The sequence below is a fragment of the Sebastes fasciatus genome, chromosome 24 (genome assembly GCF_043250625.1).
Source record: "Sebastes fasciatus isolate fSebFas1 chromosome 24, fSebFas1.pri, whole genome shotgun sequence".
Classification (NCBI taxonomy): domain Eukaryota; kingdom Metazoa; phylum Chordata; class Actinopteri; order Perciformes; family Sebastidae; genus Sebastes; species Sebastes fasciatus.
The window spans coordinates 13885860-13900762 of NC_133818.1; the positions used below are offsets into that span (position 1 = coordinate 13885860).

At 44.3% G+C, this 14903-nt stretch overlaps 1 protein-coding gene across 5 annotated transcripts in view; it reads left to right on the forward strand.

Annotated features, from left to right (window-relative positions):
* The first annotated feature begins 205 nt into the window (after window positions 1-205).
* Window positions 206-14903, forward strand: part of unc80 (unc-80 homolog (C. elegans)) — a 45611-nt gene continuing 30913 nt past the window's right edge. For 3 of the 5 annotated variants that reach the window (XM_074626691.1, XM_074626689.1, XM_074626692.1), the window contains exons 1-15: window positions 208-514; window positions 952-1000; window positions 1349-1505; window positions 2337-2677; window positions 3160-3283; window positions 3374-3438; window positions 3713-3855; window positions 8300-8573; window positions 8714-8848; window positions 9817-10033; window positions 10466-10603; window positions 11235-11503; window positions 11738-12079; window positions 12185-12316; window positions 13340-13487. In XM_074626691.1, coding sequence (XP_074482792.1) covers window positions 423-514; window positions 952-1000; window positions 1349-1505; window positions 2337-2677; window positions 3160-3283; window positions 3374-3438; window positions 3713-3855; window positions 8300-8573; window positions 8714-8848; window positions 9817-10033; window positions 10466-10603; window positions 11235-11503; window positions 11738-12079; window positions 12185-12316; window positions 13340-13487 — 2626 coding nt within the window. In that variant the 5' untranslated portion in view covers window positions 208-422. Of the gene's footprint in view, window positions 515-951; window positions 1001-1348; window positions 1506-2336; window positions 2678-3159; window positions 3284-3373; window positions 3439-3712; window positions 3856-8299; window positions 8574-8713; window positions 8849-9816; window positions 10034-10465; window positions 10604-11234; window positions 11504-11737; window positions 12080-12184; window positions 12317-13339; window positions 13488-14903 lie in introns of all 5 variants that reach the window. The other 2 variants (XM_074626690.1, XM_074626688.1) reach the window with 2 other exon arrangements.

A 14903-nucleotide genomic window follows, 5' to 3' on the forward strand; every position in this document is an offset into this window, starting at 1 on the left:
GTGTTTAAGTCGGTGTCATTTCCTATAATGATGCATAAAAAGAAGAGGGTTGAGAAGGAAAACATCTGGCCCAGATGCACACTGCGTCTTTAAGCTCCCACGCTGATAAATTAGCACCGCCGATCAACTGTCGCTGTCCGGCGAGGGAGGTGCTGAAATCAGAGCGCTCTCCTCCACCACCACCACCACCCTCCACCCACATCTCTCTCTCTCTCTCTCTCTCTCTCTCTCTCTCTCTCTCTCTCTCTCTCTCTCTCTCTCTCTCTCTCTATTGCCGCCGACAGGACCGACACTTGCAGCCATTTTACGCAGGACGAACCCAATCATGTCGTGAGGGAAGCTCGCTGGTTGGTCACCTGGGCAGAGCCAGCAGCCGCCGCGCGTCCCGGTGGTCGCACACAGGCTTGGCAGGTCCGGCCAAAATGGTGAAGAGGAAAAGCCTGGACGACAACGAGCCGGAGTGCGGGAAAGGAATACCGTTCCCCATCCAGACCTTCCTATGGAGGCAAACCAGGTTAGTGTGTGTGCTTCAGGGGGGAACAGGTGTTTTGCCATAGAATAAGGAGGATCAAGGATTTGACATCAGCCACATCAGACACATTTCTATCCAGATAAGCCTTATTATAATTCAACCCGTGAATAGATGCCACAGTGTGTCAGCTCACTGGTTTCATTGAAATGTTTTAAATGGAGGGGAGGTTGGCTGCCTGTTTTTTGCAAGGTGTTAACTGTGAATGGATGCATGGATTGCTGTGATGTCACACCTGTAAAGCAAATATAGAAAGTGGGCCAAAGAAAATAAATAATCTGTGGATGAGCTGCAGTGAAATGACATTGCCATGTGCAGCGTATTTTGTTAGGAATACAATTTGACATTGGAGATTTAATTGTGTAACCTACATTTATAATTTTTTTTTAGTCTTATATAAGCATGTGTTTTGTGTTTTTCAGTGCATTTCTGCGTCCAAAGTTGGGAAAACAGTATGAAGCATCTTGTGTGGTAAGTTATTTCATAATGCCATGTGCGTGGTGAGGGAGAATAATCGCTCCATTCACAGTAATCTGTTTTTACCTTAATGCACCTGCAAATCAAGTGGGCTCTTGATTTTACATTTAGCAAATTAGTTTTTCCCCTTGCTTCCTCCTATTACCCAGGAGCCAGACCTTTGGAAACTCATATCCATAATGACGCTTCTCCAGATCCCTTTAGATCTAAACAGAGCTGCCACTGTCTCTCCCACAGGCATTGCCTTGCTTGGGGCCATGTGGGGCATTTAGATAGTCAAAGAAAGAGGCTTTAGTCCCTGGCTGATGTCTCTTTTCTCCTTTTCTCTGGCTGCCTCCCCAGTCCTTTGAGCGGGTGCTGGTGGAGAATAAGCTCCACGGGCTGTCGCCGGCCCTGTCAGAGGCCATCCAGAGCATCTCCCGCTGGGAGCTCGTCCAGGCAGCACTGCCTCATGTACTCCACTGCACCTCCATCCTGCTGTCTAACAGGAACAGGCTGGGTGAGGACACACAACACACATATTACCACCGCTTCAGGCATTGAGTTGACAGCCTTATCCAGGCTCTCCTGATTCAACAAAACATAAAACGGATGTTCACAGGGCAGTTACAGAACAGCCTGACTTAACAGCACGTCACAGGTCTGGATTATCAGAGACAAAGAACATAATAATTAACATTTTTATTCAAATAAAATATTTTATTTTTCTGGACCATGTCAGCACCTGAAAGACAATTTAGTGAATTAACATTTAGTGACTATTTAAATCACCCAAATGTATAGACGAGATTAATAAATTAACAATATATTTAATTTTGTAAAAATTAACACTAGGGCTGCGACTAAAGATTATCTCATTACTGATGAATCTTCCCACCGTTTGGTCTATAAAATGTCAAAAAATAATAAAAAAGTGACACCAGACAATTTCCTAAAGCCCAAGATGATGTCTTCACATTGCTTGTGTTGTCAGCCCAACAATCTAAAACCAAAATATATTCAGTTTACAAACGCAGAAGACAAAGAAAAGCAGCAATTCATCACCTTTAAAAAGCTTAAACTTGGTAATATTTGGCATTTTTGCTTGATAATATATATAAAATATTATTTCTGTTGGATCATGGTGAAAATCCTGGTTCTTCACAACATCAGCAAAAAATATAACAATGCATTTTAACATTATTCAATTGGATTTGATATTTTTTTTAGTGCTAAAAATAATCACCAGAAGTTATAAAGTACCATATACACTAAAACCCACCCACACAAACACAAGAGAGTCCCATTCATCCCCTCACACCCTGACCTCTGACCTCTGACCCACCAACAGGCCATCAAGACAAGCTGGGCGTGGCCGAGACCAAGCTGCTCCACACGCTGCACTGGATGCTGCTGGACGCTGCCCAGGAGTGCAACCACGAGCCCAGCCTGGGCCACGGCTGGTCCGGGGGCAGCAGCAGCAGCGCCTTCCTCCAGCCGGTGGGCAACCAGGGGTCGTCCCCGGGGGCTCCCGGCTCCTGCTCCGGCTCTGCCCTAGGGGGGTCGGGGCCCCAGCACAGCGGCTCCCTCCTGGAGGAGGATGAGCACGCTCGTACCAAGCTGTTCCACAAGAGTATGGCCACAGTGGAGCTGTTTGTGTTCCTGTTTGCTCCGCTTATTCATCGGATAAAGGTCGGTACCTGGGGATACAAATGCGTACAGCCTTGGAATAGACTGTCATAAGAGAAATACAATATGCAGGGTCAATACCATTCATTGTTACTGTGCAGTTTTAGTATTTTCTAATGTACAAAGAATGACTTTCTCAGGGAAATTGTATATATTTGTAATTTTTGTAAGATTTTAAGCAGCAGCCTCATTCTAAACTGGCCAATACCAAACCCTCCAACACACACATGCTCAGGGTCACCCTATGGCTATTGATCTGTGTGTACAAACAGATACAAGGGTCAGATTACAATACTCTTGGGATTGCACTGTGTTTCCCAACTGAGCAATGAATAACTGTATCTTGTAAGTGATTGTATCATAATAGCAGTATACATATAACTTGTTTAATACATCTTAAAAGTTGCTTCTTGCTTTGATTGGATGATGATTGTATAGTTAAGGAGCGCTTCCTCTATAAATGAAATGCATCACTTTTTTTTAAGGAGTCCGACCTGACCTTCCGATTGGCCAGCGGTTTGGTAATATGGCAGCCAATGTGGGAGCACCGCCAGCCTGACATCCCAGCCTTTACTTCACTCATTAAACCCGTCAGAAACATTGTGACAGGTGAGAACAAACATCCTTCCTCACAGCCCTTTAAAGACATAAATCTATTTTTGTTTGTTCCTAATTAAGACGTGTAATCTGTCTCAACAGCAAAGAGGAACTCCCCAGTCAACAACCAGTGCAGCCCCTGTGGATCTGGCAACCCGGGTCCCATGGTGAGTGAGCGTTTTAAGCTCAGATCGTGTCTGATTTTGCGTCCCATGTTGATTGAATGTGTTCGGGCAAGAGTCTTCTTCCCCTCCCCCTTTCAACGTCCCCCAGAGGCTGCCTGCTAATATTCATTAGCACCAGCCATCCGGGAGCATTAGTGTGGTTAGCCAGGGTCACGACAGAAACCTCCCTCCAACCCCAGGCCCTTTAATTATCCGCCTTTCTGCCTGTTTATCCACTCATCTACAGTATCTGTCCATCTCCCCCTCCCTCCCGCAGGGCTTCCAGGTGGTTTGCGAGGCCGCACAATCAGACTCCTCCTCCCCCGTGGCTGGAGAGCGGAGCTGTCGTCGTGGTAACTCGGTCGAGAAAGGTGGCCCTTCCCAACAACCCCCACCAGTGAAAGGCCCTTCCAAGAAAAAGTGAGCACCGTTAATCAATTTAACCTCAATAAGCAATGAGATGGGAAGCATTTGGTCATGTGTGCACCATTGATCTCAGAGGGCTTTACAATCTGTACAGAGTAGGACACCACCTGTCTGGACAGTAGATTCAGATAAAAGGGGCAAACCTCAGCACGAGCAACAGGAGGGAACAACACTACACAATACTAGGAATACAGAAAAACAGTAACTACCATGAGTAGCAGGGCTGAAAGCAGAGCTACACAATTATTAATGATTGAGGAAGAATACAATGAAAACTCAATCAAAAGTATATCATTCCCAAAGAGTACAGACACAGTAATGCATTTTGTAAAAATCAAGTATATAAAAATATCTCAAATATATAAAAAAATAGGGCAGTCAAAGTTAACGCAATAACAACGCATTAACGCAACTTGTGATTTTTTGGTTGCAGTGGGCTCAGTTTTAAAGCTAGAGTGAAGACACTGGTATCATATGAAGTTGGAAAACCTAAAGAATCCATTGGTACCAACCATGTCATACTAGCTTATCGCAAAGGAGGCTAAATAACGCTCCAAACTTGCACTACATTTTGGCGAGGAAAAACTGTCATGGCCATTTTTAAAAGGGTCCCTTGACCTCTGACCTCAAGATATGTGAATGGAAATGGGTTCTATGGGTACCCACGAGTCTCCCCTTTACAGACATGCCCACTCTATGATAATCACATGCAGTTTGGGGCAAGTCATAGTCAAGTCAGCACACTGACACACTGACAGCTGTTGTTGCCTGTTGGGCTGCAGTTTGCCATGTTATGATTTGAGCATATTTTTTATGCTAAATGCAGTACCTGTGAGGGTTTCTGGACAATATCTGTCATTGTTTTGTGTTGTTAATTGATTTCCAGTAATAAATACATACATACATTTGCATAAAGCGTATTTGGCCACTCCCATGTTGATAAGAGTATTAAATACTTGACAAATCTCCCTTTAAGTTAAATTGTGAACAGACAAAAAATGTGCGATTAATCACAATAAATGATGGACAATCATGCGATTAACGTGATCAAGATTGACAGCCAAAATAAAAATCCAGAATAATTGTTATTCGCATGAAAATATTTTTTGCATTATTCCGTACTTTTTACATTACGTTTTGGTTACCCTGTTGCTGTTTGAGAATAAGCCCCCGCAGTTTGTACAGAAGAGGACAAGACCTGGTTTTTCGTCACACAATTTGAATAAACTGCACCGAAAATGTGCGCTATTAATATACACAGATGTGAGACACATAGAGTTTTATCTTATGCAACATGAACGGTGAAATCAAGCAGTGAAACCAGCTTAATAATTAGATTCGTAATGATCATTATAGGATTTCACTGCTTTCAGAAAAGCTTCCATACATTAATAATATGTCCGTGATGTACCCAAGGAGCCAGTTGTGGGTTGAAGCAGTGCAGTGACCCGCGCTGACACAGAGCTGGTGCCATCGTCTTGTTGATGGCAAAACATTTAGCCCTGCGGCGGCGTCTGTCGCACACACTGCACCGCACAGCACAGCTCGCTCCAGAGCTAGCGAATATGAATAGCTCCTCCCTTCCCCTGTGTAATGCGTCGCTCCAAGCGGCACTGTCTCCTCAGTCAGCACACAGCCCTCGTCTTGCTTGAGCATTAGCAGACCCATCTGACGTTTGTCCGCTCAACCTGGGTAATTATGCTGAAGTAATGTGCTACATGTCTAATGCTGGCAGTGTCCCTGGCCTGGCATGACAAGGCCTGGCTTCATTCGGTCTGCCCACGGCCAGTCTGCCAGACTAAGGCTCAATCTGTGCTCGCTTTGGCGCAGACAAGGCACGGTTGACCGGTTTGGCTTACAAAAGTTTTGCAAAATCATGCAAAAAAAAAAAATTCCATTAATTACATCATAGCTCTTATAGCTACATCAAGTTTGTGGTTCATGATTGCTGGTTTGAATTCAGTGAAACTGCATGAATCTGATGCACCGTTTGACCAGAAACACCAAATAGTCTGTGCAGAGAGTCCCCACTTTGCATTCTGCACATCCTATGTGGGTGTTTTCTGTTTTTGAGTCTATCATGTCATCATCCTGAATCACCCAACTAGTGGGCTGAGAGACAGTGATGTGGGAGACGTCGGCGTAGAGAGGTTGATAATCCATCCATTGCTCATCTCAACTCGTTCCGACAACCAAGCAAGTCACTCCAATGCTTCTCGTGATCACTCTGACAGCCAGCAACTGACTGCAAATCAAAATAAACCCTCACCCCCCCCTCCCCCAAGCTAGTTATATCCTCATACACTCAAACACCAAAAGGGTTTTTTGAGCAGTCACATGGTAACACAGGAAGGGAGAGATTTATCCCTATTGTTTTGCAGCACACACTCAACAAAGACAGATTAATTGCTTTCTCTAAGTGTTGGCGGTGGGAAATTTAAGCCGATGTGTGGGAAACGCTGCATAGGACGAGAGCGAGGTTAGGGGAGGAAAGTGAGTTGAATGTAAATTAGACGTACAGCAAGAGAGAGTTTAGACATTTGAGGGGATTTGAATGTATTAGGAATCTATTTCACGCTTTCAAGCTGTTGGATTCCTGCTGTATGGATCAAAGGGATGGGGCTGTGCAGTTGGCGCACATCAGCAGATTTCAATCCAAGGATCTAATCAAAATGAATCTTTTCTTTTTTCTCCGTCATCTCAGTCAGAGTTTATATTTATATCCTCTTGAACCTCTTGTACACACACCTCTGCGCTGTGCCGCCCAGATAAAATCGTTTCCGCCATCAGGTCCTGTGATTAATGCAGCTTACTCATCCGCCGCCGCATCGCGCTCCGCTCAGAGCACTGCTGATGCTGAGGCAGTTTCCATGGCAACCGCTGGCTGCTGCATCTCTAAACCACCGCATGGAGTCGGGGGCCGGGCCCGCTGCCTCTCGGAGGGCCTGTGGCGGCTGTCGTCACCCGGTCTCCGTGGCAACCTGACACAACAGCAGCAGGCAGGAGTGCGCGTATGTGCGTCGGCTAGACAGTGAAACATGATACAGCCTCTCTCCGCTGTCCGCTCTCAAAGTGATTCATGTAGATATCGACCATCTCTTCCTGCTCCATTTATTACAACGGCAAAGATTAAATGCCTTCCTCTGTCCCTCTCTCCCTATCTCATGGTATATCAATATGTTTCTCCACAACGTGAGGACCTCTATACGCTCCGCAGCTCACCAACCGTTGACCTTCATTCGGGCTTATTTATAGTGGACTCACGTAGGCTTAGGCTCCCTCTCTCCTCGCCGCTCTCCCAATGATGCTAGAGGGGGGCTCTGCCCTTGTTTACCATCCTCCTTTAATGCATTATTAATGAGGCAGTGTGGCAGGAGTTGATGACAGGCTAATATAAAAGGAAAGGCTGTGACATAGTGTAATTGTTGTGTGTTTAGTGAGTTGTGTGACAGTACTGGAAAGGCTAAAGATGCATGCAAAATGCTCAAATATGTGTTGCACTTTGGCATTTTTTTCATGATCCCTCTCGATTAGGCAGTTGTCAGATTTCTATAAAGTCGCTGTCACTTCACTACCTCTTCATTTTTAATGTGAGGCTACCATAATTTGGGATGTCAGTGGTACTAAAAATGTCCAAGGACAATAAAAAAAAGTAATAATCTTAATGGATTCTGTTCGCCCAGTGTTTTTCTTTTTTTTCAATTTCCATTTGGGATGTTTGGCAGTACAGTTCCCATCATGCTTTTGGTGAGGCAAACAAGAAGTGTCTCATGGAGTTATTGACTTAGCTGCCGATACCGAAACTTATCACATGCATGTTAAAAAAACAGGACACTTTTTAAAGGCAAATAACGCAAATATGTTTTTTAATTATTGTAAATTGAATGTGTAAACTTCAAAAAAATTAATAAACAAAGTGCAAACATTTATTTCTTGAGAATAATTAATGTTTTAAAACCTTTTTAGTGCAAATAACTACAAAAAAAAGCACAAACTACACTCAACCATCACTCACAGCTGTGAAATAGCTCCAAACATTCTCTTCTTTCTTCAGCCATCATGTGTCTGTCGGAGTAACTAGTTTGGGTGCGCGCCGCTGGGCGTGCGCGATGCGTTTGTTGTTTGAATGCACACAACATCACAACAGCAGTGAGAAGTAAACAGATCATTGTTACAGACAGTTCTACTCTTTGATCAAATACAAATGGGTGTAGAAGAGACAAACTGACTCCTTTTGTGTATTGATCCTATTGACGCCAGAATCGATCTTCAAAATGAGACAACGGTATTAGGTAGTATCGATATTTACAGATCGATCCGCCAACCCTTAGTACACGTATGGCGTTTCTGTGTTCCTTTTTGACTGTCAGTAAAGAAGGGGTGTCATTTTTTATACAAACCCAGTAAAAGCAACCTTGTCTCTTCCCTCTTCTCCAAGGACATCAGCCCCCGCCGGCCTGCCAACCTCCCTGGCCCAGCGAGCGCGTTACGCCACTTACTTTGACGTGGCGGTGTTGCGCTGCCTGCTGCAGCCACATTGGACGGAGGAGGGCGTGCACTGGGCCCTGATGTTCTACCTGCAACGCCTGAGGCAGATCCTGGAGGAGAGACCGGAACGCACACCGGAGCCTTTAATCACGCCTCTGCCACGCCCACGCAGCAGCTCCATGGTGGCTGCCACGCCTTCGCTGGTCAACACCCACAAGACTCAGGTAACGGCAGGAAGAGGTCTTTATATAAATGTTCTCTTTTTGTCTGTTTGTGGTGTAAATGACAACTTTTAATGTAGTTCTTCAGACGTCCACGCTGCCCTGACCATGACATCATCTGTATCCTCTGCTGTGTTTTGCAGGATATGAGTCTGAAATGCAATGAAGAGGGAAAATCTCTCAGCACGGAGACGTTTACGAAGGTTTCTCTGACCAGCCTCCGTCGACAGGCTGTCCCTGACCTAGCCTCCGACCTGGGCATGAACATTTTCAAGAAGGTCAGAGCCAGAGGTCCATTAGATAACATGCTAATTTTCTCTTTAGCAGATTTAAATCAGATAAGCTATATGTATTAAATAAGGACAAGTAAGGCTGTGGTAGCTAGATCACAAGTACAAAACATGCTATTTTGATAACTTTTCTTTAATTTAATTTTGTGTTATTGTCCTGCTATTGACTAGCATAGTGCGTTCAGAGAAAGTTTACTTTGTGTTAAAGGTAGGGTTGTCAATCGGTTAAAATACTTAATAGTGATTAATCGTATGATTTTCCATAGTTAATCCTGATTAATCGCACATTTTCTATCTGTTCAAAATGTACCTTAAAGAGAGATTTTTCAAATATTTAATACTCTTATGCAAATGTATGTATATGTTTATTATTGGAAATCAATTAACAACACAGAACAATGACAAATATTGTCCAGAAATCCTCACAAGTACTGCATTTAACATAAAATCACATCAAACTCAAGCCCGACAGGCAACAACAGCTGTCAGTTTGTCAGTGTGCTGGCTTAAAAACATAAAGTGGGGCATGTCTGTAAAGGGGAGACTCGTGGGTACCCACAAAACCCATTCTCATTCACATATCTTGAGGTCAGAGGTCAAGGGACCCCTTTGAAAATGGCCATGCCAGTTTTTCCTCGATGAAATTTAGCGCAAGTTTGGAGCGTTATTTAGTCTCCTTCGCGACAAGCTAGTCGGTATGAATGGATTCCTTATATTATTTTAGTTTAATAATGCCAGTATTTTCACTCTAGCTTTAAAACTGAGCCAGCTACAACCTGCAAAAGATACAAAATTAGTGGCATTAAAATGAATTTGCAATAACGCGTTATTATTGCATTAACTTTGACAGACCTAGCTGAAGGCAAAAAAAATAACAAAAGATAGACGTGCGACAGTATGCAGGACTGAAAGGATTGTGGTTCTTACTAGGAAGCCATTCTCGTGTCTTGTTTCAGTTTAAGAACCGGCGTGATGACCGCGAGAGAAAAGGCTCCATCCCCTTCCATCACACGGGTAAGAAGCGTCAGCGGCGTATGGGGGTTCCTTTCCTCCTCCACGAGGACCACCTGGACGTCTCGCCCACCCGCAGCACCTTCTCCTTCGGAAGCTTCTCCGGCCTGGGCGATGATCGGCGGGCTCTGGACCGCGGGGGCTGGCAGGCCACCATCATGGGTAGGCGGTTCATAATGAGAATAGATTGCATGTCACCAGCTCGCAGTCTTGCTTCCTCTCCCCTGAGCTCCCATTTGGTGAGTCAGAGGATTCAGTCTGGATCTGGCTGTCAGATAGTGAATTAGGTCAGTTCATTAACATTTCTTATTGGCTCTCTTTCTCTGAGAAGTGTGATTAAAATTCGCTCAAGGCACAAAGACACTATCCAGAGTAAGTGACTTTTTAAAGCCTTCTTTCATTGAACCCACTGCCCCGTTTCCCCATACTGTTATATATCCACTTAGCTTAGCTGCTGCATCAAATTAACTCCATTACCAGGATGACATTTTCTAAAAAATGCCTGGTAGATGCAGGAAAAATCAGCTGGCATTTTTTCTATGCGTGTGTTTGATTCAACCTGATGTATCTGTCTGTATCTGCGTCACTTTCCAGGCAGATTCACACGGAGGGGCTCAGACACAGCTGCAGACGCCGACAGCCTGAGCGCCAAACACTCTCATTCCCACCACTCGCTGCTCAGGGACATGCCCGACCACTCCAACAGCCACAGCGATAACACCGTCAAAGAGGGTAAGGAGCAGGCAGAGCTGTGGTTAGTTGATCTTAAGACGAGATAAAGCCACATTTCTAAATAATACAGCACTTAAAGGAGTTTCTTGAACACTATACTGACCTGTCAACTTAAGTAAACCATAAAAAAAACAGAAATTAGATGAGCTCCTATAGTGTTATATTAATACCAGACATACACTTTTTATGAAAATATAACAAGGTAAATAAACTACAAAGTGCTGTAAGGTGAAAACTATCATATCGCTATCCATCAGCTACAATAAACGCCAGACGCTGCTGGCTCCACTGAGACCTGCAGAGCAGAAATAGGACAGTATTATATAACAGTGATATTCCTGTGACATTGCTAATTTACATACAAATAACTGTGCCGGCTTCAGGCTCTGCTCCACACTGCATCACATGCACGCTATTCGGTTTACTGAAAACTAAATATATTAATTATAGAAGAGAGTTGATTCCGACGTTATTGACTCTACAGGGTTAATTTGTCAGCATAAAATATGTAAAAGAATTTGAGTACAAGTAAAGAAAAAGATGTTGTTAAGTTGAACACAATGGAGCATTCAACATAACTGTTATAATGCATAACAACATTTATCCAGCTGCCTCCTTTTGCCACCCACAGTTCGATCTCAGATCTCCACCATCACCATGGCGGCGTTCAACACCACGGTGGCGTCCTTCAACGTTGGCTACGCCGACTTCTTCACCGAGCACATGAAGAAACTCTGCAACCCCGTCACCGTCCCCGAGCTCCCCGTGGAGCCGCTGGCCTGCGCCAACCTGCCGCGCAGCTTCACCGACTCCTGCATCAACTACACCTGTCTGGAGGAAGGGGAGAACATCGAGGGGACCAATAACTTTGTGCTGAAGAACGGCATGCTGGACCTCACTGTGAGTGTTCGCTCATTCAATGAAACCTGCAGTAAATGATCCCTGCTGGCAAATACATAAAATGGAAGTTATTAGACTTCTGCAGCTCTACCAAGCAACAATGACACCAGTGGGGATCCAATCTGGATTTAATGCTTTCTGTTCTCAGTCTTGGTCCTGCAAATTGTAGAAAAATGTCAAATTTGCTGCTTTCTTTTGCAGATTAATACAAAACAATTTATTTTTGTATTTCAGGCTGTCTTGCGGGCACTCTATGCCGTCCTCAGCCACGACATCAGCTCCAGGATCTGCGACGTGGCTCTCAATATCATCGACTGCCTGCTGCAGCTGGGAGTGGTGCCCGGCATGGGTAAGAAACTGTCCAAGCCCGACAACAAGGAGAACCAGGAGGCGCGAGCCAAAGACTCGACCGGTCAGGGCCTCGGAGGAGGCGCCCAGGGAGGCGGGGCAGTCCCAGGGGCGGGAGCCGGCGGAGGGGGAGATGGAGGCGGAGGTGGAGGAGGAGGGGGAAGTGGTGGCGGGAGCGGGCAAGGGAGCAAGGATGATGTGAAGAATAACAAGGATAATGATAAAAAGGTGTGTGTATTTTTGGAAGTGGGTCATAGCGGTGATAACATCTAAATATATCTGCATAAAAAGTCCTGTCTGTTCATGTTTGTGTCTCCTTCATCATGAAAACAGGAAGAGGGCTCCGGCTTCAGCACCCACCGCCTGGCTCTGACCATGCTGATAAAGATAGTCAAGTCGCTGGGCTGTGCCTACGGCTGTGGCGAGGGACATCGCGGATTGTCTGGAGATCGCCTCAGGATGCAGGTCAGACTACTTTCTCTGTTTTATGCCAAGATCACACTACACAACTTTAGCCCATGTCTTTCTGCTCCACGACAGTTTTGGGAGCTCTCTGGCAAAAGCCCCAGATCAGAGGTAAAAAGGCGTTGACTCGCCACTCGCACATCGGCACTCGAGCGTCATGTGTGAACTGCTCGAAGATGTGAGCTGAAATGCCTCGCAGACACATTCCAGATATCTAGCACGCTAAATAGCTGGACCTGTCGGGGACTCCTGCCACGAGCTACAGCCAATGAGAGCGCAAGATATGAGTTGAGGGGAAACCTGGGGGAGGAACTTACTGTATTTGTGCAACACGGAGCAAAGTTGTTGTTGCACCTAGAGGAATAAATAGTAAAAAACGGGGGAAACAGGCTACTTTGTGAACACGTTCCAACAACAACATCAGCAATGTGTCTCGCGTATATATCACGTCATTTACCGTGTATTTTTCCGCATGTTTTAGTGACAAAACGTGGCTTGTAGATCTCATTGGGGGTTCTTCGTGGTGAAAGATCTTGTAGTCACCAGTCAGTCATGTAGTGTGAAAACCATGTTGTCTTAAAGACTCACGATTACAAGACAGCAAGTTGTGTAGTGTGAACAGTAATCTGACGACTTTGAAAGTCTTGTAGTGTGAACTTGGCTTTAGCTGACCCTCCTTTGTGCATGTGTGCAGTTTCCACAAATCAGCAGTTTTTCTATGCATGTATTCTATTGATTATTAGCTGTCATGCTCCACTGGTGTGATAAAAGTTTCATGAAACCAAAATGAATGCTATAAGGACCCTGCAAGTTTCTAACTTCAGTGAGAAGCAGCTGCAGTTCTATTTCAATGCTGATCAATAGTTTTTATTATTAGATTACGTTGTATTGGAGGAAGCTGATATCTTTCATGAGAATCAATGAAAAGTGATGAAAATAGCACATCCTGCAAACAAGGCCACTTTATTTCTCCCTAACTTTCTTATTTTTCTAATACATCCTGAACCAATTCTTCCCTTTCAGGCCCAGAACTGCCTGACCAGCCTTTACAAGCTGGACAAGGTGCAGTTTCGACAGACAATGCGCGAGTACGTCAACAAAGACTCTCTCAATAACATTGTGGACTTCCTGCATGCACTGCTGGGCTTCTGCATGGAGCCCATCACTGACAGTAAGTATGGTGGCGGTTTGTGCGAGTGGGACCAGATCGTGAAACACAAAAAAATATGCACATACGCTGATAGCAAATGCACAAATTAGGGTGCATCAGGGTTTGACCGACATTGGTTTTGAATGCTGGTACGATTCAGGTTAGGATTGATGCTGTTAAAATATTCTTATTATTTTTTTATACGATAGCGTTCCACACTCAACGTTTTGACTGTTTTGGGTACAACATTCGGGTACTTTGCATTTTGCCATACTTCTCAGCATGAACACACTTATGCACTCAAAATAGCAAGTACTGACGTACGCGAATTGAGACACAGTATTAGTGTGTACTGTGTTATCATGCTAACATTTGCTAATTAGCACTTTGGTCATAACCAAATACATGCAAAGCTATCTATCAACATTCCCATCACCCTCAGCTGTACTCACTCTTTAGTGCTATTAGCAAATGTTACCATGCTAACAGGCTAAACAAAACTGGCTAAATCGATGAAGATCCTAACATTATACCTGCATACCGTTAGCAAAGGCATAATGTCAGAGGAAAAAGATGAGGCCGTTGGGGATATCAACATTTTCCTCTGACATAAAAAACAATTATGACTAAAATTACTACATATTAATTTATTATGCACCGAAAAATGTACTTATATTTCTGACAACGTCAACAAACACGTCACAACTCGTGAACTAGGAGCTTTCAGAAACATTCCACTTACGAGGTCGCGGATACGACAAGAGAGGGGCGTTCATATGGACTCTTCTCGTGAACACAGTAAAAACGGCCCCATTTGAATTGCACCATACGAGCATGTTAGCATGCTGACTTTTGCGTTTACCTCAAGCCAGTTAAACCAAAGTATTGGACTGATTACAAAAGTTTGATCTCCAAAGTTTTAACAATGAATTGATTTTCTAAATAGTTGACTACTCGTTCCAGCACTACTGTGCAGATGTTCACACGCAAGCAAACTTTATGTTTATTCTACAATTATACTATAACCATTCAAATCTATATCACACTCAAAGGTCTAATGAGGGCGCTACATTACAGAGTAGTGTAAAAGAAAACGTTCTAATGTGGTTGACAAAGCTGAATTGTAGTGCCACTGTCTCACCCCGCACTTCGACTTTGCATTCCAGCGCTACCACTGTTTATATATCTGTTTTTTCCCTTCCTCCTTCCACTTGTCTCTGCTCGTCCCTTTTTGTCGTCCTCCTCCTGCTTCCATCCTCCCTCTTATTCCTCATCCACTTCAATGAGCTGAATCCTACCTTCCTTACTCACTCATCCATTCTGTACACTTGCCAATCCAAAGCTTTGCCCATTACATCTCTGCTCAATCAGTGGCTTTATTGCTGAGCATTGAGACACATTGTACATGCCAATTCAGTTTTGCACTGAAAATTTGAA